The sequence below is a fragment of the Giraffa tippelskirchi genome, chromosome 11 (assembly GCF_054371585.1).
Source record: "Giraffa tippelskirchi isolate mGirTip1 chromosome 11, T2T-mGirTip1v1.2.pri, whole genome shotgun sequence".
Lineage (NCBI taxonomy): Eukaryota > Metazoa > Chordata > Mammalia > Artiodactyla > Giraffidae > Giraffa > Giraffa tippelskirchi.
The window spans coordinates 61,291,519-61,317,448 of record NC_137285.1 but is presented as its reverse complement, the minus strand read 5'-3'; the positions used below and the strand labels follow the sequence as shown (position 1 = coordinate 61,317,448).

The window sequence follows — 25,930 nt, the reverse complement described above, 5'->3', positions numbered from 1 at the left end:
CCGACTCTGTGCGACCCCACAGACGGCCGCCCACCAGGCTCCCCCGTCCCTGGGATTCTCCAGGCAAGAACACTGGAGTGGGTTGCCATTTCCTTCTCCAACTAAATCCACTAGCGTTTCTTTATCATCACCATTACACTATCTGAGCTCTGATACGCTTTTAGCTTAAAAAATTATATAACAGCTTATTTTCTGGAGGCCGAGAGTAGTCAGGAGAAGCTTTGTACTATTAAGAAGCACACAGAAATGTGCTTTTCTCATTTCTGATTGAGTTTTTTTAACCTCTGGTCTCTTGGTTTTAAGAGCAGGCATCATTTAGTATATAACTAATAATGATTCAATACGTGAAAGGAAAGGATAGAGAAGGAACAGAGCAAAGGCCATAAAGCTTTAAAAATAAAAATGTGCCATTAATAACTGAGAGGGGAGGAAGTTAGTTCATATGGCAATACAGTTGGATAGTTCATTATCCGATGGACCAACGCTTCTTATGTCCTGCTCTCTCTTCCATTCAGAAGAAACAAAGGCAAGAGATAAAAACAATAATCTGCTAGGCTATAACCTGTGCTTCTAGACGACTATAAACACTAAATATATTCTGACTCTTTCTCTCTCAAGTCTAAAGATCTTACCAGTAGCAAATTATAGCCAATGTTTTAATACTGGTGTCCGTTTTCCAAGTCTCTTAACTCTTCTAAAGTTATATTTCATATTTCCTTTCAGTTCAATAATTTATTAAACATCTACATCTACACATGCCTACAATATTCTTGGCACTGGAGATTTTGTGAACTACAAATAAATGGCTTCCGATCATGAGGAGCTTGTAATGAGACTGGGAAGAAGATATTATACATGTACTTTTAATAAAAGGTGGTGGGTGTAACTGTGAAAGAACACTCAAGATGCTGTTGGAGCACAGAGTGGGAGCACAAAAGAGGGCAGAGGAGGTTTCCTGGAGGAAATGATGTTCTCAATGGGGCTTGCAGAAGAAGGTGCTAACCAGAGCGGGGTATATTCCAGGCAGAAGAGGAGGAAGTGCCTGAGGCAGGTGGCATGGAACAGCATAAGGTGTGATGCCAGGAGAAGGGATGGCTAGGAACGCCAAGTAATTTTGCATTTTTGGAGATTAAATGAGAGACGAGGAGTGAAAGAGGCCATGACATAAAGAACCCTATCTCCCAGCCGGGCATGTAGGTGGCCAGAAGCCACTGAAGTGTCCAATTACAGGAATGCCCTGGGCAGACCTGGGTTTTAGATTCATTGCCCTGGCTACCACGGCAGAAAATGACGTCTCAGAAGATGACAGGATGTACAGGCCAGAGGCTACTTCCCACAGCCTGGATTCTCCAGTGTCCACTATTCTGGGATGTCCACTATAGAACTATCCTGAGGATGCCCTGAGGTCACTGTACCCTGGAACCAGTTAGGAAACTCAAGTGACCAGTGGCACTCAAGGTCTCTCCTGACAGCCTTGGATGATGGGTGGTTGTATAACTGGCAGTCCCTGACAGATTGGGAAGTGTTGGTGGGTAAGTGGATACCCCTGAAGTAGAAGGTCTGAAGTAGAAGCTCCTAATAAACAGGAGAACAGAATCTGTCAAACACAAGTTAGTTATGCTGAATTTGTACTTAAGTATCCTAACAGAACTTTGGACACCACTGACTTTTGTTGCCCTCATCTTCCCTAATCTAACATCTGAAAAAGCATGGTACTTGCTGGCTAATGTAACACTTCAGTAAACAGAACGTAGTCACACCATTCCACCTGTATCACATTTCCTACCAGCCTTAGAGGTTTCCTTGGGTTGCCTCAGGGGAACCTGGGGCCTACATCACACTAGTCACGGGAGTTTATGTCAGATTGTAGCTCATTTCCCAATCCTCTGCAACCGCTCTTCACCTGAACCAGTCTCCGCCTGAACAACTCACAGCAAAGCGTTAGCATGAAACTCCAAAAACAATAAATAAACAGCATTTATTTTTATCAACTGAAGGTCTCATTCCTTGTCTCAAACTTAGCACCACAGCTCTGCCTTGCCCTGATTTCCTCACCATTTTTTTTTTTTTTTGAAACCATTGAAAAAAGCCAAAGCTGGTCATTTGCTCCTAATACCGCTCCCTTCAGAAAGGAAAAAAATATTCTTATCCTTTCTGTCATCAAACCCTTCTTTTCTCACAGTCAAGCTAACAAAATCTCACTTCCTGGATTCCACAGGCCATTTCCATCCATAATAGTCCCTTCCCTTAATTCCTACGATCAATATTAATCATTTTATAATAATGTATCTCATGTTGTCATCCAAAATAGCTTAACGGTTCTTTAAAAGCCTAGACTGGTGGTCAACAATACAATGGAGGAGTAGGTCGACAGGATGGTGGAGTACATCTCTCCCCATGAATGCATTGAGAGTACATCTTCAAATGCAGAATTTCTCACCGAGCAGAAGGTGAGTACTAGCAGGAGTCCCTACCACCCTAAAGGAATATACCGATCCATGAAAAACTCGGGAGGACAAAGGAAGGAAGCAAGGAGGAGGATGAGAGAGAGCAGGACCAATCTGCAGCCAGGGATGGGGGAGCTGAAGCAGGGGAGAGATCCTTGAATCCAGGACATTCAATTCGAACAGAAGGGAAGCATCTGAAGCTATCAGAGATTAAAGCAGCCAATCTGTGATAGTCTCAATGGAGTAAGAACCGCACAGTTGATCCATGCCGCGGCCCGACATACCCTGGACAGGGATGGGAATCCACCAGAAGGCACAGAGGCTGGGAGCTGGAGAGTGCGGACGGGAGGGCAATCCGGGGGCGAGGACTGCTGTCGATGGCGATGGCGGGGCGACTGCCGGAAGGGATGGGAGGAAAGAAATCCGAGGCGGGGAGTGCCTTTGGAGGAACGCCAGGCAGCCATGAAGATAAGGCGCTACTGCTGAGTCACACTCAGGGGGAGGAACCATCACGGAAGCCTCTCTCTCCACACACGCCTGCGGCAGGGAGCTGACCAATAGAGAAAGACTCCAGCCAGGGCTGCCCTCTGAGTGCCTGCTGGGCTCAGCAACAGACAAGGACCAGCCAGGGCTGCCCTCTGAGTGCCTGCGGGGTTCAGCAACAGACAAGGACCAGCCAGGGCTGCCCTCTGAGTGCCTGCTTGGCTGAGCAACAGAGAAGGACCAGCCAGGGCTGCCCTCTGAGTGCCTGCTGGGCTGAGCAACAGAGAAGGACCAGCCAGGGCTGCCCTCTGAGTGCCTGCTGGGCTGAGCAACAGAGAAGGACCAGCCAGGGCTGCCCTCTGAGTGCCTGCTGGGCTGAGCAACAGACAAGGACCAGCCAGGGCTGCCCTCTGAGTGCCTGCTGGGCTGAGCAACAGAGAAGGACCAGCCAGGGCTGCCCTCTGAGTGCCTGCTGGGCTCAGCAACAGACAAGGACCTGCCAGGGCTGCCCTCTGAGTGCCTGCTGGGCTCAGCAACAGACAAGGACCTGCCAGGGCTGCCCTCTGAGTGCCTGCTGGGCTCAGCAACAGACAAGGACCGGCCAGGGAGGGCCTTTGAGTGCCTGCTGGGCTCAGCAACAGAGAAGGACCGGCCAGCGAGGGCCTTTGAGTGCCTGCTGGGCTCAGCAACAGAGAAGGACCAGCCAGGGCTGCCCTCTGAGTGCCTGCTGGGTTCAGCAACAGACAAGGACCAGCCAGGGAGGGCCTTTGAGTGCCTGTTGGGCTCAGCAACAGAGAAGGACCAGCCAGGGCTGCCCTCTGAGTGCCTGCTGGGCTCAGCAACAGACAAGGACCAGCCAGGGAGGGCCTTTGAGCAGAAAAGAATCCTAGAGCTGCCAGGAGCTAGAAAAGAATCCTAGTAGAACCATATTGCCTGCATCTGTGGCCACTGGCTTCCCTGTGCACCTGGCTTAGCCAGGATCCCCGCGATCCAAGCCGCCACACCGCCTCTATGCCTGGTCCTCACTGGGCGGACAGAAGTCCTCTAGGGCAGCCTCGGGAGCAAACTCCTGTGGATGACCCACATGTGAGGTAGGGATAAAACCACAACTGAGCTCCAGGGGTGGACTGCCTAAGGAAGAGGATCAAAATCTGCAGTTGATTCTAAATGTTTTTCACTTTCTTTTTCCTCTGTTGTAGTTGTTCTTTTTATTATTATTATCTCTATTTAGGCTCTTGGAAACTTTTTAATAACATTTTTAAAATTTCTTTTATATGTTTCTACTTTGGCTTTCTATGGATTTGTGTAGGGTTTTTTCGGGTGGGGGTTCTTTCCTTATTGTTGCTTGTTGTTCAGTTGCTAAGTTGTGTCCAACTCTTTGTGACCCCATGGACTGTAGCCCACCGGGCTCCTCTGTCCATGGGATTTCCCAGGTGAGAATACTGGAGTGGGTTGCCATTTCCTTCTCCAGGGGATCATCCTGATCCAGAGATTGAACCTGCATCTCCTGCTTGGCAGATGTATTCTCTACCACTGGGAAGCTCTTTCTGGTTGTAGTTTTTCTTTAATACATGTAGACCTTTTGCTTTGTTGTTGTTAATTTTATTTTTAATTGGTTGATATCATTTTTGGTTCCTTTACTCACCTGCTCACCCTCTTGTACTTTGTTTTCTTTAGACTATTTTGCTTTCGTTTCGTTTTGTGTGTGTGTGTGCGCGCATGTTCATTTGTTTTTGTTTCTATTTGTCTGAATTTGTTTTTACCATTTGTTTCAGCCTCATTTTTTTGTTTGTTAGGGAAGGGTTTTTGGTGTTTAGTTGGTTTAGGGGATTTCTTTTTTTGTTTTTTGTTTTTTTTTGGCCTTCTCAGGGGTTTTTTTTGTTTGTTTGTTTGCTTGTTTGTTTTAATACCCTTTATTGCCAAAACATTTTGTGGGATCTTGGTTCCAGAAGTCATGCCTGAGTCTCTGGAGGGGATGTCTGAGTCCAGGACACTAGACCCCCAGAGAACTCTTGACCCTAAGGAATATTAATCAGTGAGCACTCCCAAGAAGGCCTCCACCTGAATCCAAGACCCAGCACCACCCAACTGCCTGCAGCACCCAGCGCTGGATGCCTCACCCAAACAACAAGCAAGACAAGAACATAAACATAAACATAAGCAGGCTGCCCACAGATATCCCCAAACACACCACCTCAAGCAGCCCTGTCCATCTGAGGGAAAAACTCACCCCCTCCCACTAGAACACAAGCACAAGTCCTTTCCAACATGAAGCCCACACAAGCCACTGGACCAGCCTCATGCACCAGGGGCACGAAGAACTGTGACCCCATAGCCTGGGGGTGAAAGGACAGAGAAACACTGTGCCGATGAAGAACAACAAAAAACTCAGAAGACAAAATATACAAAGAGAAAACAGGCAAACTCCCTGAAAAAGAATTCAGAGTAATGACAGTAAAGATACAAAATCTCAGTAATACAAGGATGTAAGAATCATATAACACATTTAAAAAGGATCTAAAGGAGAGAATAAACAAACAGTGACAAACAACACAATTACTGAATTTACAAATATTCTAGAAGGCATCAATAGCAGAATAATTGAGGCTGAAGAATGGATAAGTGAGCTGGAAGAGAGAATAGTGGAAATAACTGCTGAAGAGCGGAATAAAGAAAAAAGAATGAAAAAACTTGAGGATAATTGCAGAGACCTCTGGGGTAATATTAACTGCAGCAACATTTGAATTATAGGAGTTCCATAACAAAAAGAGAAAAGTAAAGGGTCTGAGAAAATTTTTGAAGAAATTATAGTCAAAAACTTCCTATCATGGAAAAGGAAATAATCAAGCCCAAGAAGCACAGAGAATCCCATACAGAATAAACCCAAGGGAAAACATGCTAAGACACATATAAATCAAACTAACAAAATTAAACACAAAGAAAAAATATTAAAAGCAGCAAGGGAAAAGCAACAAGTAACATACAAGGGAAACCCCATAAAATTAACAGTTGATGTTTCAGAAGAAAGTCTGCAGGCCAGTAGGGAGTGACAGGATATATCTGAAGTAATGAAGGGAAAAAAAAACCAAGACTACTCTGTCCAGCAAGGATCTGTTTCAAAATCGATGAAGAAATCAAACACTTTACAGAAAAGCTAAAAAGAGAATTCAGCACCACTAAACCAGCTTTACAACAAATGCTAAAGGGACTTCGCTAGGCAGGAAAAACAAGAGAAGGAAGACTTCCAAAAACAAACCCCAAACATTAAGAAAATGTCAACAGGAACATATATATCAATAATTACTTTAAATTTAAATAGATTAAATGCTCCAACCAGAAGACACAGAATGGTTGAATGGATGCAGAAACAAGACTCATATACATGCTGTCTACAGGAGACCCACTTCAGACCAAGAGATGTACACAGACTAAGAGTGAGGGGATGGAAAAAGATATTCTAATCAATTGGAAATCAAAAGGAAGCCAGAGTATCAATTCTCATATCAGACAAAACAGACTTTAAAATAAAGAATATTACAAGAGAGAAGAAAGGACACTACATAATGATCAAAGAATCAATCCAAGAAGACAGAACAACTGCAAATATTTATGCATCCAACATAGAAGCACATCAATACATAAGACAAACACTAAGAGACATAAAAGAGGAAATCAAAAATAGTAGGGGATTTTACACAACAATAGCAGAGGATTTTAATACCCCACTTACACTAATGGACAGAAAATTAATAAGGAAACACAAGTCTAAAATGACATATTAGGACAGATGGACCTCACATATCTTCAGCACATTCCATCCAAATCCAGAAGAATATACTTTTTTCTCAAGTGCATATAGAACATTCTCCAGAATAGATCACATCTTGGGTCACAAATCAAGACTTGGTAAATTTAAGAACACTGAAATCGTATCAAGCATCCTTTCTGGCCACAACACTATGAGATTAGACATCAATTACAGGGAAAAATCTGTAAAAAACACAAACATATGGAGGCTAAACAATACGCTTCTGAATAGCCAAGAGGTCACTGAAGAAATCAAAGAGGAAATCAAAAAATACCTAGAAACAAATGACAATGAAAACACAATGACCCAAAACCTATAGAATGCAGCAAAAGCAGTTCTAAGAGGGAGGTCTATAGCAATCCAGTCGTACCTCAAGAAACAAGAAAAACATCAAATAGACAATTTAACATTATACTTAAAGCAACTAAAAAAAGAAGAACAACCAAAAAACCCCAAAGTTAGCAGAAGGAAAGAAGTCATAAATGTCAGAGCAGAAATAAGTGAAAAAGAAGTGAAGGAAACAATATCAATGATCAATAAAATTACAAACTTGTTCTTTGAGAAGAAAAAAAATTGACAAACATTAGTCAAGCTCATCAAATAAAAAAAGAAGGGGACTCAAATCAACAAAATTATAAATGAAAAAAGAAAGGTTACAACAGACAATGCAGAAATACAAAGGACCATAAGAGACTATATGCCAATAAAATGAACAACCTGGAAGAAACGGACAAATTCTTGAAAAGTACAATCTTCCAAGGTTGAAAAAGGAAAATAGAAATTATGAACAAACCAATCACAAGCACTGAATTCAAAACTGTGATCAAAAATCTTCCCCCCCCCCCAAAAAAAATCCCAGGGTCAAATGGCTTCACAGGTGAATTCTATCAAATGTTTAGCAAAGAGCTAATGCCTGTCTTTCCCAAACTCTTCCAAAAAATTGTAGAGGGAGGAACACTTCCAAATTCATTCCATGAAGTCACTGGCACCCTGATACCAAAACCAGACAAAGATACCACAGAAAAGGAAAATTATCGGCCAGTATCACTGACGAACACAAATGCAAAAAGCCTCAAAAAAATACTAGCAAACAGAATCCAGCAACACATACACCACGATCAAGTGGGGTTTATCCCAGGGATGCAAGTAGTCTTCAATGTATGCAAATCAGTGTGACACACCATATTAAGAAATTGAAACATAAAAATATGATACTCTCAAAAGATGCAGAAAAAACTTTTGACAAAATTCAACACCAATTTATGATAAAAAAACAAGCAACTCTTCAGAAAATGGGCACAGCAGCAACCTACCTCAACATCAGAAAGGCTATACAGGACAACCCACAGCAATCGTCTCTCCTGTGTGCGCATGCTAAGTTGCTGCAGTCATGTCTGACTCTTTGCAACCCAATGAACTGTAGCTCGCCAGGCTCCTCTATCCATGGGATTCTCCAGGCAAGAAAACTCCAGTGGGTTGCCATGCTCTCCTCTAGGGGATCTTCCCAACCCAGGGATCAAACCTGCATCTCTCTCTTACATCTCCTGCATTGGAAAGTGGGTTCTTTACCACTAGTGCCACCTGGGGTGAAAAAATGAAAGCATTTTCTCTACGATCAGGAACAAGACAAGGATGCCCACTCTCCCCACTATTATTCAACACAGTTTTTGAAGTCCTAGCCATGTTGATCAGAGGAGAAAAAGAAAGAAAATGAATCCAGATTGGAAAAGAAGTAAAACTCTCACTGTTTGCAGATGAACTAACAATAGACATAGAAAATCCTAAAGATACTATCAGAAAATTACTAGAGCTAATCAATGAATTAGTAAAGTCACAGGATACAAAATCTATACACAGAAAACCTTTGTATTCCTCTACACTAACAATAAAAAATCAGAAAGAGAGATTAAGGAATCAATCCCATTCACCATTGCAACAAAAAGAATGAAATACCTAGGAATAAACCTAATTAAGGAGACAAAAGACCTGTATACAGAAAACTCTAAGACATTTATGAAAGAAATCAAAGATGACAGAAACAGATGGAGAAAGATATCATGTTCGTTGGATTAAAAGAATCAATATTGTGAAAATGATTATACTACCCCAAACAATCTACAGGTTCAATACAATCCCTATCAAATTACCAATGGCATTTTTCACAGAACCAGAACCAAAAAATCACAATTTTTATGGAAACACAAAAGATCCTGAAAAGCCAAAGCAATCTTGAGAAAGAAAACTAGAGCTGGAGGAATCAACCTTTCTGACTTCACACTATACTACAAAGCTACAATCATCAAGATAGTATGGTAGTGGAAGAAAAGAGAAACAGAGACCAATGGAACAAGATAGAAAGCCCAGAGATTAACCCAAGCACCTATGGGTACCTTATCTTTGACAAAGATGGCAAGAAAATACAATGGAGAAAAGACAATCTCTTCAATAAGTGGTGCTGGGAAAACTGGACACTTACATGTAAAAGAATAAAATTAGAACACTTCCTAACAACATACACAAAAATAAACTCAAAATGGATTAAAGACCTATCTGTAAGACCAGAAACTATAAAACTCTTAGAGGAAAATGGGCAGTACTTTCGTTGACATAAGTTGCAGCAAGATTCTCTAAGACCCACCTCCTAGAGTAATGGAAATAAAAACAAAAATAAACAAATGGGACCTATTTAAATTTGGAAGCTTTTGCATAGCAAAGAAAGCCATAAACAAGATGAAAAGACAACCTTCAGAATGGGAGAAAATAATTGTAAATGAAGCAACTGACAAAGGATTAATCTCTACAAGCAACTCATGCAGCTTAATATCAGAAAAACAAATACCCCAATCAAAAAATGAGCAGAAGACCTAAAAAGACATCCAAAGAAGACATACAGATGGCCAATAAACACACGAAAATTAAAAAAAAAAAAAGCTCAACATTGCTCATTATGAGAGAAATGCAAATCAAAACTACAACGGGGTATCACCTCACACCAATCTGAATGACCATCATCAAAAAATCTACAAACAATAAATGCTGGAGAGGATGTGGAGAAAAGGGAACCCTACTGCACTGGAATGTGAATTTATCACTATGGAGAATAGTATAAAAAAATAAAACTAGGAATAAAACTACTATATGATCCAAGGATCCCACTACTGGGCATATACCCTGAGAAATACTGGGCATATACCCTGAGAAATCCATAATTCAAAAAGACACATGTACCAAAAATGGTCATTACAGCACTATTTGCAATAGCCAGGACATGGAAGCAACCTAGATGTCCATCAACAGATGAATGGATGAAGAAGTAGTACACACACACACACACACACACACACACACACACACACACACACACACACACACTGGAGTATTATTCAGCCATAAAAAGGAACTAAGTTGAGTCAGTTCTAGTGAGGTGGAGGACCCTAAAGCCTGTTACACAGAATGAAGTAAGTCAGAAAGAGAAAAACAAATATCATACATTAATGCATACATATGGAATCTAGAAAAATGGTACTGATGAGCCTATTTGCAGGGCAGTCTACAAGGAGAGACTTGTAGACACGGTAAAGGGGAAGGAGAGGGTGGGACAAACTGAGAGAGTAGCACTGAAACATATACGTTACCATATGTAAAACAGACGGCTAGTAGGAAGCTCCCATGTAACACAGGAACGCCACCCAGTGCTCTGTGACAACCTAAGTGGGTGGGAAGGGGTGAGGGGTGGTAGGGACGCTCAAGAGGCAGGGGACATATGTAAACTTATGTCGGATTCACGTTGCTGTATGGCCAAAAGCAACACAACATTGTAAATCAATTATCCTCCAGTTAAAAACAAATTTAAAAGAAAAGCCCAGACCAAGGCTTATACTTTTCTATGTCCCTGTGATGCCCACAGTGAGGTAGCTGAAGTTTGGGCTCACCAAATCTCCATTTAACAATACAGTCAGTCCTCTGTATCTGTGGGTTCCACCTCTGCAAATTCAACCAATCATGGATTGAACGTATTTGGAAAAAAATTTCAGAAAGTTCCAAACTGTGTAACTTGAATTTGCTGCACACTGGCAACTATTTACCTTGCATTTACATTGTATTTACAATCACTCACATAGTGTTTATATCGTATTAGTTATCATAAGTAATCTAGAGATGATTTGGAAGATGTGCAGATGTGCCTAGGTGATATGGAAACATCATGTTGTATAAGGGACTTGAGCATCCTCAGATTTTGGTATCTGCTGGTATCTTGGAACCAATACCCCACAGATACCAAAGGATGACTGTAATTACATTGTGGTCTTCATGAATTGATTTAACCAGTATTTTTATTCATAAAAGCAACAGCTTGGCCCTCAAGAGCCTTGGGAAATAGAGACTGAGGGCATTTTCCAGATTTATTTAAAAGGAAAGTCAAGACTAATGGGTAAGAAATTCGGCCAAAGTTAAAGAAATGGCTGAAACACAGCTGGACCACGAGTGTACTCACTTTACAAAAGAAAATGTTTAATAACTACACTGCAGTCCCTCTAAAAAACTTATCCTTACCCTCAACTCAGTATTCTTCTGCACTAAACGAAAGGGACTTCCCTTGTAGCTTAGTCAGTTAACAATCTGCCTGCGATGCAGGAGACCAGCGTTCAATCCCTGGGTCAGGAAGATTCCCTGGAGAAGGAGATGGCAACCCACTCCAGTACTCTTACCTGGAGAACCCACGAACAGAAGAGTCTGGCAGGCTACAGTCCATGGGATCACAAGAGTTGGACACAACTTAGCGACTAAACTTGCGGCGCCAAACGAAGGTGCTATGTGTCAGCACTCAAGTGCAAAGCCACAGGTAATTACTTAAATTATCTGGAAAACTCCTGGATTACTTTCTTCCCATTGCTAAAGCAGATGTGCCCTTAACATCCAGGGCAAACCCATTAAGATTTTAACAGTTAAAAGTCAGAGAAAGGGAAATGCATAAAAAGAATCTTAGAAGCTTTACACTGAATAGTGACAAGAAGAAGCTACGAAGTGTTAATGACCCAGAAGCAGAATTGATTTTGTTTTTGATCTAAACTGTGTCCCTGTAACTGCTATAATCTACAGGCTTGGTGCTTTAACTTATGTGCTATTTCCGGCCACAGGAAGGAATTGGGTCGTCATTAAAAAACTGTCACATAAATAGCCACTTACCAGCTCATCTGGGGAGTGTAATGGTGGACAAGTAGTAAAGAATGCCAATTTTATTTATTTTTCTCCTTGTAAACTCTCTGAGGGAAGGGGCAAGCTGGTAAATTTCCTGACCATTCAACCCTTAATTATTCATACAAGTAGATCCAAGAAGAGTCACAGAGAAATCAAAATGAATAATAATAATTAAAAAAAAACTTTTATAAACAGCTTTGTAATGAATTCACATACTTCTAGCTACCGTCTTTCCTTAAATGACAGAGGAACCACAAGCCTGAAAAATGGTAGAGCACAGAGGTCATGAATACACTAGTCTTGGAGTCATGGGACCAAGGTCTAAGTACTTGAATGGAAAGTCACATAACCTCAGGCAAGCTAACAATTTTCCATTCCCTCACCTGTAAAATGAGGAAGCTAAAACTAACTGCCTTACCAGTTTGTGGAGAAGATTAAATGATACTAGGCATTTGTAGTATTCAGGACAGCACTTGGCAAATACTCAATAAATATGTCTTTCAGTATTGTTAGAGTTTAAGGACTGAATTTAAATCAGCAGGAGAAGGGAAAGAGGATGTACTCACGGTCAAGTGTACTGCAAAGTGATACACAAGTCACTTGAAGGCCAACTGCTACTCCTCTAAAAATATCTGAGGAACATTCATGTCCTGTAATTGCCTTCGTGAAAAGCAAGGTTTTTAACCAGCTACCTGTTCTAGGAAAGCAAGAAGAGAAGTTTGCTTTTCTCCCTACCTCAAAAGGTTTCCTCCTTATGTTTCTGGAAGCCCTGTTAGTTACTTGTCACACAGGTAGGGAACCATGGATCAGCCCAATAGAAGCCTCTAAGGCTACCTAACCAGCAGAGAGGGTGAAACTCATACATTACCTGCCCCCAGTGGTTTTTAAATACAATCATGCATGTTTCTGGGTCAACTCCCTGCAGGCTCACCGCCCTCTGGATTTTGCTCTCTGTCGCAACAGATGACATCATAAGCCTTCATAAATCAAATGCTCCTAAGTCATATTTCATTTTCATGAAAATTTGGTAGGCAGCCACTAATTTTCAAGTATCACAGTAGAAATGTTAACTTCTTCACATTTCATTGTCACTTTCTGAAACCTGTAATGACAATAACAAAAAAAACATTCCATTACATTCATATATTAAATAGGATATGATTAAATTAAAATCAAAGCATAGACATTCTCAAAGTCCAGCACTGAGCAAAATATCTACAAAGTAGACATTTAAGCTCAATCCAAAGCCTTTCTTATATTTTTCTCTCACTTTGCTACTAAAAATATAAAATGATGCCACCAAAGCTACATGAATTCAAAAATTATTGAGTTTATTCTACTACCACCAACCACAACCCCCTAGATTATTATTCTAAACCATTCAAATCTAGTTTCAAGCAATCAACTATGATTATCAGTGTAGGTGGTGTTTAAGAACACCAAGAAACAGAGAAATCTTTAGTTAATAGTGACTATAATAAATAGCTTGACATAATTTAGGGGAGCTATAGCACAACACCCAGACTGCCAGGTCCAACAATAGTAATTTTTTTAAATCAATGACCGTCATAATGGAATTTAAAACATTCTCAGTCATGTCGTGGCTACAAACTAAGTTGAAGTCTCTAACTTCCCTGAAAAATAAATATAAAAATAGAATTCCAAGTAACCTTGACAAATCAGATAGAAATGATCCATCAAAAACAAGATAGTGTTTACTCAGTGGAAGTAAAGCACAGCACACTTATCAATGAAAAGTAGCAGTATTATTTATCAATGAAAAATGAATTATGTGGATAAAATACAAAGAAAGTCAGACTCCAACAGAGTCAGTGAGGAGAAAAAAGATGCTGAGGTCATAGAACATACATGGAATGGTACCCAGTTGTGTGGAGCTAACTCTGACAAAAGCAGTAAGATATTAGTATTATCTCCTCAGTTTCATCAGCCCAATAAAGGACTGAGTACAGAGCTGGGAGTACCAGACCACCTTACCTGTCTCCTGAAAAACTTGTATGTGAGTGAAGAAGTAACGGTTGGAACTGGACACGGAACAACTGACCAGTTCAAAACTGGGAAAGGAGTATACATCAAGGCTGTATATGGTCACCCTGCTTATGTGACTTATATGCAGAGTACATCATGCGAAATGCCAGGCTGGATGAAGCACAAGCTGGAATCAAGATTGCTGGGAGAAGTATCAATAACTTCAGATATGCAGATGAGACCACTATAATGGTAGAAAGTGAAGAGGAACTAAAGAGCCTCTTGATGAGGGTGAAAGAGGAGAGTGAAAAAGCTGGTGTGAAACTCAACACTCAAAAAACTATGATCATGGCATCTGGTCCCATCACTTCATGGCACATGTAAGGGAGAAAAGTAGAAGCAGTGACAGATTTTATTCCCTTGGGTTCCCAAATCACTGCAGTCATGAAATTAAAAGACGCTCCTTGGAAGGAAAGCTATGACAAACCAAGACAGTGTATTAAAAAGCAGACATATCATTTTGCCAACAAAGGTCTGAATAATCAAAGCTATAGTTTTTCCAGTAGTCATGTACAGATGTGAGAGCTGGATCATAAAGAAGGCTGAGCACTGAAGAATTGATGCTTTTGAACTGTGGTGCTGGAGAAGACTCTTGAAAGTCCTCTGGACTGCAAGGAGATTAAACCAGTTAATCCTAAAGGAAATCAACCCTGAATATTTATTGATGCTGAGGCTGAAACTCCAACACTTTGGTGACCTGATGCAAAGAGCCGACTCTCTGGAAGAGCCTCTGATGCTGAGAAAGATCGAAGGGAAAAGGAGAAGGGGGCAGCAGAGGATGAGATGGTTAGACAGCATCACCAACTCAATGGACATGAATTTGAGCAAACTCCAGGAGATAGTGAGGAACAGGAAAGCCTGGTGTACTACAGTCCATGGGGTCACAGAGAGTCGGACACGACAGAGCAACTGAACAACAATAACAACAACAACAACAACAGTTCAAAATGTTTTTTATTTTTTTAGTGTACAGACTAGAGAGAGTACAGGGGAAAGGAGTTATAATTATCAGAGCACTGAAAAACCAAGTCCATGATAAAATTTCCACACGTACAGTGACAAAAGAGTTTTTTGGTTTTTTTTTTAAGAGGCTATTTTCTTTCTTTCTTTTTTCAATATTTATTTTTGTGGCTGCACTGGGTCTTAGCTGCGGCATGTGGGATTTTTAGTTGTGGCATGCAAACTCTTAGTTGCAGCATGCGGGATCTAGTCCCCTGACCAGGGATGGAACCCAGTTCCCTTGCATTGGGAGCACAGAGTATTTGCCACTGGACCACCGGTGAAGTCCCAAGACACTATTTTCAACTGAGTAATATGAAAGGTATTACAAGAAGAACACTGATCAAACTGATCAACTATTCCTCCTATAAACGAAGAAATGTGAGAGGGGGACTTAAGGTGACGACTCAGGTTAGACTGATGGGTCAAGTTCTTTGTGGGAAGTAGAACAAAACACTGGAAGATAGTTAAAGGAATATGCAAAACAAGTATTGGGTTGACCAAAATGTCCATTCAGGTTTTTCCATAAGCTCTTATGGAACCAAATGAATGTTTTGGTTAACGCAACGTTTCTGCTGGGGGGTGCAGAAGACTCACCAGCCAACATTAAAAGAGCTTTAAAATAAATTTTAGTACATAAGAATAGAAAACTTGTAAGAATTAGTCATTTGAGGACAGAAATGCTTTTTAAGGAGAATGTCCGAGGAAGAGGTATGCAGAAAGAGGGAGACCTGTTGGAAGGAGGACTGTGTACCTGATATACCTGAAAGGAACAGTTAAATTCTACCTTCCATGACTATGTTTTATTATGTAAATTGGTGAATTCCCCAACATATAATTCTTAATAATACAAATGTGCTTTCAATGAGACACTGTCCAATGACAACCATGGCTCTCTGCCACTGAGAGGTATATTTCAATGGGCCCAACTGGTGTTTAAAAATCAGGAGTGGCTGTCCACACACACACAGGCACGTGTTCAAACTCACACAAACACACACATGCATGCATGCACACTCCCTATGATCCTCCCGCCTCACTCTGATTAGCAGGCTAGCCCTTCTAGACAACATCTCAGTGTGCAACCTTGTTTTAAGTGATAAGAGATAAAAGAAATTCTGATTCAACTTCCTTGTTGTCCTAAACACTGTATCTCTTTGAAAATATCCAGGTCTCTTATTCAGATGATAACAAGGAAAATCAGAGTGCCTGGGTTTATTCCAGAGACTGAAAAAGTAGAAGACTCTCTCAGATGCCTTCTAGCTCCAGGATTCTCAGATTCTTCTTTGAAGGCATTAAGGGAACATAAATCATGCCAACTGCCTCTAAACCAAAAATAGAAATGTGCTTTCTAAGATGCTTTACATTAGTTCTCAAAGGGACTTCACATGCTGTTTTTTCAGATAGTGAGGCCATAGTACAGGCAGGACAAATATCTTAGCCAAGGCCACAATCTTACTAGTTAGTTCTTTTTTAAAAAATATTTAAAAATATTTCTTCATCTCCACTGCTACCACCTTAGCCCAAACATCCCTTGTCTCTCATCAAACCTATTACAACTGCTTCTTTATTTTTTTTAAGTATTTATTTATTTGTGCCAAGTCCTAGATCCAGCATATGGGATCTAGCTCCCTGACCATGGATCGAATCTGGGCCCCCTGCACTGCAAGTGCAGGGTCTCAGCCACTGGACCAGCAGGGAAGTCTTGCAGGTTTGTTCTGATAGAGATACAAATGTCTCTTGACTCTCAGTCCAGTGTTCTTTCTAGAAACTATATTTTCCTTTGTAACGCTTGTAATCCCTGACCCTAGTCCCTTAAGGAAACTGTATCTTCTCTGAGAAAAACACATTTCACTTGGTTGAGGCTTATCCAATCATACTCTTGAGGCAGATGCCTGGAATATATAAACATGCCATGATTACTGAAAGCACAACATCGAGAGAACTTGGGAGAGAAAGGAGAAGGGGAGGCAAGTCCAGAAAGTCGTGTTTGGGACAGGAAAGGCAGTATCAGGAGGCCCTGTCAGTGAAAACACCATCCCAGCACCCAGAGGCCGGGCCGTTCTTCCCACACTCTCTCATTCCCAGGTCAGAGTGGCAAAGCGCTGGCATGAACCCGGGACAGTGTAGAACTGAAAGCAATGGCTCCATATTTGTAAGTGATGTGTAAGGACACATTTCCTTGAACATCAAGGTTTTCAACATATTTCTGCATTTTCCCATTATCAGTCTTTCCTTTTTCCAATTCCAAGCTTTTTCTTTAACTCTCAGATAACAGCTAAAAATCCCAAGTGAAGACAGAAGACAGAACTAAGCAAAAGGCTGTGAGCAGACAGGAAAGGCTACAGGTGCTAGATCATGCATGCGTGTCGTGTGCCATCACTGGATGCCACCCCCTCTGGCCCTCTGCTCTCTGCAGCCGCAGGCGTCTGGAGCTGGGGATGGTCAGAGCCAAGCTCGCTGCTCCCAGCCCACATGCCACCCATTCTCCCCATAAATGTAAACGTGTACATCAACTCGAATTTCATTCCCAAGAAAAAGCTCTAGAAATCATTCAGCTCTTAAAGGAGTGATGTTTTTCTGTTCTTCAGACAAACCACCACCAATAAAAAATACTCAAATGACTCTTTTTTTTCCCTCAGTGGTTGCGAGTGGTGTTGTGGTGTGGTAGTTGAGGTTTTGGGTCTTGGAGTGGAGAAATGAGCTGTCAAAATACATGTCTGCCTGTCTGTCTGTCTGTATGCGGAGATACCAACACAGGTTCTATACTGCAAAGGCAGAACTGACTATATTATTTCCAAAGACACTACTGAGTAGCCACGTTTATATATCTCATTAATATTATATATAGAAATAGTTTCCGTCAGTAAGGAGGGAAAAATTCTATTAAATGTTGTTGAAGACAGAATAACTGACATAAGAATTATCTGTGTCTTTATTTGCCAATTTTTGAAAGTACATATTTTTATTTGTGGAAAAAAGCACAAACATATGTTTCCATATCACAGAATTATAAAATATACCACATAATCATAAAAGCCTAGATTCTAGTCCTATAGATCATACTTCTTTCCAATGTAAAAATTCCTTCAATGTCACTCCCAAACAGACCTCTAATTTCAGTCTCTCTCAAAAACTACAATACTTATGAGAGCTATAAATGTGTCAAAATCACATTTTTTCCCTGAACTATCAGTGATTATATTTTAATATCTTTCACTATCAGGCTGAACTTACAATGTACACATTTTGGTATTCAATAAAACATTATCTCATATCGTCATCAAAAAACCAAGAGAGTTTCAAAAAACATCTACTTTTGTTTTATTGACTATGCCAAAGCCTTTGACTATGTGGATCACAACAAACTGTGGAAAATTCTTCAAGAGATGGGAATACCAGACCACCTTACCTGCCTCCTAAGAATCGGTATGCAGATCAAGAAGCAAAAGTTAGAACTGGACATGGAACAACAGACTGGTTCCAAATAGGGAAAGGGGTACGTTAAGGCTGTATATTGTCACCCTGCTTATTTAACTTATATGCAGAACACATCATGCGAAATGCTGGGCTGGATGAAGCACAAGCTGGAATCAAGACTGCTGGGAGAAATATCAATAACCTCAGATACTCAGATGACACCACCCTTATGGCAGAAAGTGAAGAAAAACTAAAGAGCCCCTTGATGAAAGTGAAAGAGGGAAGTGGAAAAGTTGGCTTAAAACTCAACATTCAGAAAGCCAAGATCATGGCATCCAGTCCCATTACGTCATGGCAAATAGATGGGGAAACAGTGGAAACAGTGACAGACTTTATTTTGGGGGCTCCACAATCACTGCAAATGGTGACTGCAGCCATGAAATTAAAAGACGCTTGCTCCTTGGAAGAAAAGCTATGATCAAACTAGACAGCATATTAAAAAGCAAGGACATTACTTTGCCGACAAAGGCACATCTAGTCAAAGATATGGTTTTTCTGGTAGTCAGGTATGGATGTGAGAGTTGGACTATAAAGAAAGCTGAGTGCCGAAGAAGTGATGCTTTTGAACTGTGGTGTTGGAGAAGATTTTTGAGAGTCCCTTGGACTGCAAGGAGATCCAACCAGTCAATCCTAAAGGAAACCAGTCCTGAATATTCATTGGAAGGACTGATGCTGAACCTGAAGCTCTGATACTTTGGCCACCTGATGCGAAGAACTGACTCATTGGAAAAGACCCTGGTGCTGGGAAAGATTGAAGGCGGGAGGAGAAGGGGATGACAGAGGATGAGATGGTTGGATGGCATCACCTACTCGATGGACATGAGTTTGAGCAAGCTCCAAGAGTTGGTGATGGACAGGGAACCTTGGTGTGCTGCAGTTCATGGGGTCACAAAGAGTGGGACACAACTGAGTGACTGAAGTGAACTGATCTCATACCATCCTTCAATTTAACATATTTAAATATCCTTTTCCATATTTAAAGGATATGGAAGTAGTTGCTAAGTCATGTCTGACTCTTCGTGACCCCTTGGACTGTAGCCTGCCAGGCTCCCCCGTCCATGGTATTCTCCAGGCAAGAATATGGGTGTGGGTTGCCATTTCCTCCTCCAGGGGATCATCCTGACCCAGGGATCGAACCCACATCTCCTGCATTGGCAGGCAGACTCTTCATCAGTGAGCCACCAGTGAAGCCCCTAAATCTGTTTGTCTCTGTTTTGCATGTGCATTTATTCATATTGTTTTTAAATTGCACATAAGTAATATCATACAGTATTTAAATATAATATCTTCTAATAATGGATTATTTTTAAAAATCCTGAAGAGAAAGAAATGGATGGTGACCTTAAGGAGAGACATAACCTAGAGAATATTTTTGTTAAGGGAAAAGTGATCCTATCTGCAGATCTAATGAGAAGGAATCAACTATCATGGAGAATTTGAAGATACTCGCCACCCACCCCCCCACCCCCACCCCCACACAAAGATTCTGATGGAGCAAGAGGATCAGGAGAAAGGTGAGGTCAAGCACTGGTAGGAGAGACCTAGAGATAAGAGAAGCAAGGCCGACTCCGACTCTTCACAGTTCAGTTCAGTTCAGTTCAGTCACTCGGTCATGTCCAACTCTTTGCGACCCCGTGGACTGCAGCACGCCAGGCTCTTTTCACAGCAAGTCACCAAATCTTGAACTTGATGGACAAACATGGCAGGTTCCCTTTCCATCTTCCCTTCTCCTTCCCTCCTGATATACCTCTGGCTGGTTTCTGGAGATGATCCGAGTTTAGGTGGATTTAAAGCGGGGATCAAAGTATCGGCACTAAGAGTTTTTAGCTCAGTTCTCCAAGCATGGAAGGCAGAAAACATAAGGTCCCTACTCAAGAGACTTAGGCTGTGACTGGGAGATGGGGTCTAAGACAGCAGGAGGCTCTTGGTTTGAAACCTTGCTTGGGGGAGTAATTAGGATTAAATGATTATTTCTCAGGTCTCTCCCAGCTTAAAAGTCATTATTTTCTATCCTTTATTGCAACCATTATACTAATTGTGGAGGAGTAATCAGATAATCTGGAGAAGGAAATGGCAACCCACTCCAGTATTCTTGCCGGGGAAATCCCATGGACAGAGGGGCCTGGTGGGCTACAGTCCTTGGGGTTGCCCAGAGTCAGACACGACTGAGCGCAGTACGCAATCAGATAATTATGAAAAGAGGATGACAGCCATGGTACAAAAATCTTTGGAAGAATTCCAGTTGTAAATGGGATTCTATCTGTGATCTTTTTTATGAGTAAAGCATATTTCACTTAAGGAACCCAGAGCACAGAAAGCAACAATCTCAAAATATAACCTGTGGTTGGTTGGTTGGTTTTTTTTTTCCTGAGCAACTGCCAGTAGAAAAAAACTCATTGTTTCAGAATGTACTTTAGAAGGCTCTGAATTGGCTGCTATTAAATACATAGTCTCTTAATATAAATGTGCTAATCAAATAAAATTCCATCTAAGGGTGAAGACTCCTCAAATATTGGGAAAACCTGAAGAGAGGGGATCTGTGTGCCCTCAATTATAACTAATAGCAATGGGGGAGGATTCATTTTGGGTCAAACTATCTCAGACAACCTCTCCGTAGAGCCTTATACAAATCTATTAAGAGGAAATCCTCCCTGCGCTCTAATCTCTGGCCCAGCTTCCTTTTCTCTCTTGCTGTTGTATCACATGAGAATGCTGACCTGTGAAAAATAAAGCCAGCATCTAATAGCCCCTGGACCTTGTCCTAAGACTCCCTCAACTTGCTGGTTCATTCAGTTCACTAGCCATCATTTCAGCAAAGCACACATTGTTTTGTTCCCCTAAGTTGTAGGTGACCTGTTAACACATAGGGTGAAACCAGAGAAAATGCTTGCAATTCGTGCATTCCAAATGGTTTCAGGCTTTGATAAATGCATGCCTCAAAATAGTAACCAGATTTCAGACAACTGTTAATAATGCCAGGAAATGATTCCACCATGTTTTACATCTTAATTTCACTAGAACAAGTTGCCAGCCAAGTAGGTCAAACCCAAGCGCCATGCAAGTGACTGATAAGCAGAATGAATGAAGAAGAAAAATGAAAGTTATTATCTAAAACATACCAAAAACTTGGTATGGGACTTAATTTTTAAGGCTGCTTAAGAAACTAAACCCCTAGTGGCAAAGATTTGGACAGTAAAAATTATAGCTTTTGAAAATTATAGCAAATGTTGAGACATCAGCTCATTGGTGACTGAACAGGAAAAGTCTCTTCCACATGTGGAGTGATTTGTCCGAATGTGAAAACCAGACCATTCTTGGGCAAAGTCTCCCCAACAGCCCAATCAATCACTATAATCTTGGTAGTGTGCACCATCCAGTCACATAACTATTGTTGAAAGCTATTAAGGGGTAACTCAGTTACAATATCTGCTGTAAAACTCTAAAATTTAGCTAAGGTAAATTCAGAGATAAATTTATCTGACAAATTCCACAGGGAAGTATTTTAAAGCAGGGATTTGAGGTAGATGCTCTGAATTTCTAAGAACTCTCTCATACTAACGAAGTTCTTCTCAAGAAATTCTCCTGGAAAAAAACCTTAAGTTTTTGACCAACACGTCTTGGTCATTTTCCCTGGAAAGGGAGGTACCTTTGGGAAGTTATGCTGCTTAGTTTAATACGTCTCTTTGCAGCTCTGTCAATCAGAATTAGTTCCCTACCAGCAGTCTTTCAAATGCCTTTATGCGAAAAATTTCTAATATGCAACCTGCAGCATAATTAAGCCGATGTGCTGATTACCTTTTGGAAACAGCAACAGGAAAAAAAAAAATCTCCTTTTCAAAAATGTCCTTCAGCCATGCATGGTTTAAGACGTACTAAGCGCAATGAGTGTTCTAACAATAAAATTCCACATATATTCACAAATCTCACACATTGTGGGCATGTTTTCCTGGAGAGAGGTGGCTACAGTTTTCAGCCAATTCTAAAACTGAATTGCCCATGAATTGCCCCCTTCAAAAACATTTATAAGCCACTTTAAATTGCATTCATAAAGTGTCCCAAAACAGAGGCGAATAGCCAGTTCAAATTCTAAAAGTATTACTGAAGAGACAGTCATGGAACTTTTGTGACGTTGGAAGTACAAAAAGTTCCATCTCAGCAGCTTAGGGGTTGTTCCAGCCTGTGAGTAACTATGATCTTGAGTAACAATCAGGGCAAGCCCCAGTGCCTTACACATTTCATGGGTAGTTAGATACTCACACTCCAACTCCAAAGCACCGCAAGGTGTGGCGTCAGAGGTACAAAGTGATTAGCATTTATTCCAATGTTAGCAACAGGCTCAAAGAACATGGTCCTATGCCAATTAGGACAAAGTACCTTTCTTCACCAGTCTACGAAATGGGCCATGAAGAGTCTGGGTGCCTTCTGTGCACGTAAACATGATAGAAGTGGAGGAAGTCACCAGTACTTGAAATATCCGATACAGCTATCCTGACTTCACATAGGTGGAATAATATCAGCACTTAGAGCACTAACACCTTGGAGGAGGAAATGGCAACCCACTCCAGTATTTTCGCCCCAAAAATCCTATGGACAGAGGAGGCTGGCGGGCTACAGTTTGTGGGGTCACAGTCAGACACGACTGAGTGTCTGCGCATAGTGCTTATATGGTAACCAAATAATTCCCCATTTCTTAACTTTTTATGATCATACAGTTAATGAAAGACTTCCTTACATGCAAATATGATAAACTAACAAATGGTATCACTGCTGAACCAAAATTTAGAAGGCTATTTTTTCATCCAAGAGTAGGCAAAAGATTCTAGAAGTTCATAATAAAAACCTATGGTTTAAAGTAGTTAACCACTCACATACATATTATTGCTATGATCAGTTTATCATCAAGATTTCATACTAAGAAAAAATAAAAAGCAAGATTTAGGGTCACTGAAAAATTTCAGAGGCAAAAAAATTTAACTTGCTCAGTAACAACTACATGGGCCTCAGTCGAATATTATCAATGCCCAGATTTACATATTTCAAGAGGGGACTTAGGAAAAGTAAAAATGGGTCCATCTCATTCACCTCAGGTGAGAAATTATACTGCTGTTGTACCTGCAAAGAGCAATTTGGCAACAGCCTTTAAAACTGAATTTGAACAGCAAAATCACTTCTATTCTATTCTAACATTAGAATAAATGCTAATCACTTTGTACCTCAGACACTACACCTTGCAGTGTTTTGAGTCAGACTGTAAGTATCTAACCAGCCATGAAATTTGTTAACACACAGGGTCTTGCCCTGATTATTACGCAAGATCATGGTTACTCACAGGCTAGAAAAACCCCTAAGCTGCTGAAATGGAACTTTTTGTATCACTGAAGTCACAAAAGTCCCATGATTGTCTCTTCGGTAATAACTTTAGAATCTGAGTTGGCTATTAGCCTCTGTTTGGGGACTCTTCATGGTTTTACCATGAATGCACCTTTAAAGTGGCTTAAAAAATTTTTTTTGAAGTACATTTACATCCTATAAATATACTTTCACATTACAAGATGACATATTGAATAATAGCAAGGAGTTGACACTTACTGTGCCATGCACTATTGTGAAGACACTATACCATCAACTTACTAAATCTTCTCAGCAATCCTGTGAACTACACTTCCCTCTTCCACAAGACACAGAAACAGGCACGGAGAAGTAAAGGTGCTGGTCTAATCAGGGTCACACAGATATCCTGGGGTCTAACCATTAGTACCTCTCAAACTACAGAGATATCCTTTGAGGCACTGCTTAGATAGTAAACAACTGGAAAGACCCTAAATATCCATCAGCAACAGTCAGGTTATATAAATATGGCACTTTTATAAAATGAAATACTACATCACAATTTTAAAAAGGATGCAGATCGGCCAAGATGGTGGAACAGAAAGACCCTGAGCCCACCTGCTCTCCCAGTGCACCAAAATCACAACTATTTGCAGAACAACCATTGGTAAAAAAGACCGAAACCAAGCAGAAAAGATCTTTTACCATTAAAGACATAAAGAGGGAACCGCAATAAGATGGGCAGAAGAGGCAAATTCATGATATAATCAGTCGGGGTGAGCAACACACAAACTGGAGAATAACTGCGCTGCAGAAGTTCCACCACGTGAGTGTCACAAGCCCACACAGTGGGCTCCCCTGCCCAGGAGTCCTGTAGCAGCAACATGACCCCCCGAGCATTCGGCTTTGAAGGCCAGCAGGGCTTAACTTCAGGAGTCCCAAAGGACTAGTGGAAATAGACATGTCATTTGTAAAGGGAGTACACACGATCTCACAGGCCCTGGGACCCAGAGTGAAAGCAGTAATTTAATAAGAGGCAGAGCCAGACCTCTGTGCCAGTGTTGAAAGGTCTCCCAAGAGTGCCAAGGGGCTACTGTAGCTCACCCAGGGGCATTGGTACTGGTGATAGTCACCCTTGGGAGCCCCTTCTACCACATGGATGGGCACCAGTGTGGTGTCCTTCCTTTAGCTTATTAGTGCCAAGACATGGCACCACTCAGCAGCCTATAGGTACAAGTGCTGGGAGAGAGGCCTCAGGCCAAGTGACTAACTGGGCAGACACAGCCCCAGCCATCAGCAGACAGACTGCCTAAAGACTTCCTGAGCCCACAACCCCCTCTAGATATACCTCTAGAAACAGCCCTGTCCACCAAAGGGCAAAGACTCAATTCCACACACCAGGGGGCAGATAGCAGACATTAGAAAACCACAAACCTGCAGCCTGCAGACCCCGACAGCCCACTGCAGGCAATGCACTCTGGGACCATCGGAGTCCCACTTCTGCCCACCAGCAGGCCAACAAAAGCTGTGAGATACCCCAGGCCCTACCCCAATAGTGTCAGGAACCATTCCCTCATCACCAGCACTCTGACACCAGCTCTGGGATTCCCAGGCATTGCTGCCAGACTCTAGGACTTGGATCTGCCTGCCAGAAATTCAGCACTAACCCCAGGAGCTGGCTTCACCCAACAGTGGGGAGGAGACAAACTGGAAGTCTTCTGAACCCTGAGTCCACCCCCCACCCCCACCCCCGTGGAGCCAGCACTAGCCCTGGGGCACCCTGGGGTTCTGTAGAAAGTTGCCTCTTAACCAGGTCCTACCAACTATAGTCAACAGCCTCCACAAAAGGCAGGGCTTGGCAACCAACTGGGCCAGGAGTCAAGCAAGCCTAGCAGACTGCCTACATAATCAACCCGCCACAAGAGAAAGATCCCATGCAGCCCTCATCGGGGGGAGCCCCTAGAGCAGATAGCTTGGGGCATGCACTGCTGGGACACACAGAATGTCTCCTATAGAGGCCCACTTCCCCAAGACTGAAAAATGTAACTAACCTACCACATACATAGAAATACAAATAGTAGCTCAGACAAAATAAGGTGGGAGAGAAATATGTTCCAAATGAAGAAGCTAAATAAAACCC

At 41.6% G+C, this 25,930-nt stretch overlaps 1 protein-coding gene across 8 annotated transcripts in view; it reads right to left on the bottom strand.

Moving 5' to 3' along the window:
- FHIP1A (FHF complex subunit HOOK interacting protein 1A) overlaps nucleotides 1–25,930 on the bottom strand; it is a 381,881-nt gene that overhangs the window by 97,446 nt on the left and 258,505 nt on the right. For 6 of the 8 annotated variants that reach the window (XM_081544005.1, XM_081544003.1, XM_081544002.1 and 3 more), the window contains one exon: nucleotides 12,806–13,039. In XM_081544005.1, coding sequence (XP_081400131.1) covers nucleotides 12,806–12,910 — 105 coding nt within the window. In that variant the 5' untranslated portion in view covers nucleotides 12,911–13,039. Of the gene's footprint in view, nucleotides 1–2,731; nucleotides 3,422–12,503; nucleotides 13,040–25,930 lie in introns of those variants that run through there. The other 2 variants (XM_081544008.1, XM_081544000.1) reach the window with 2 other exon arrangements.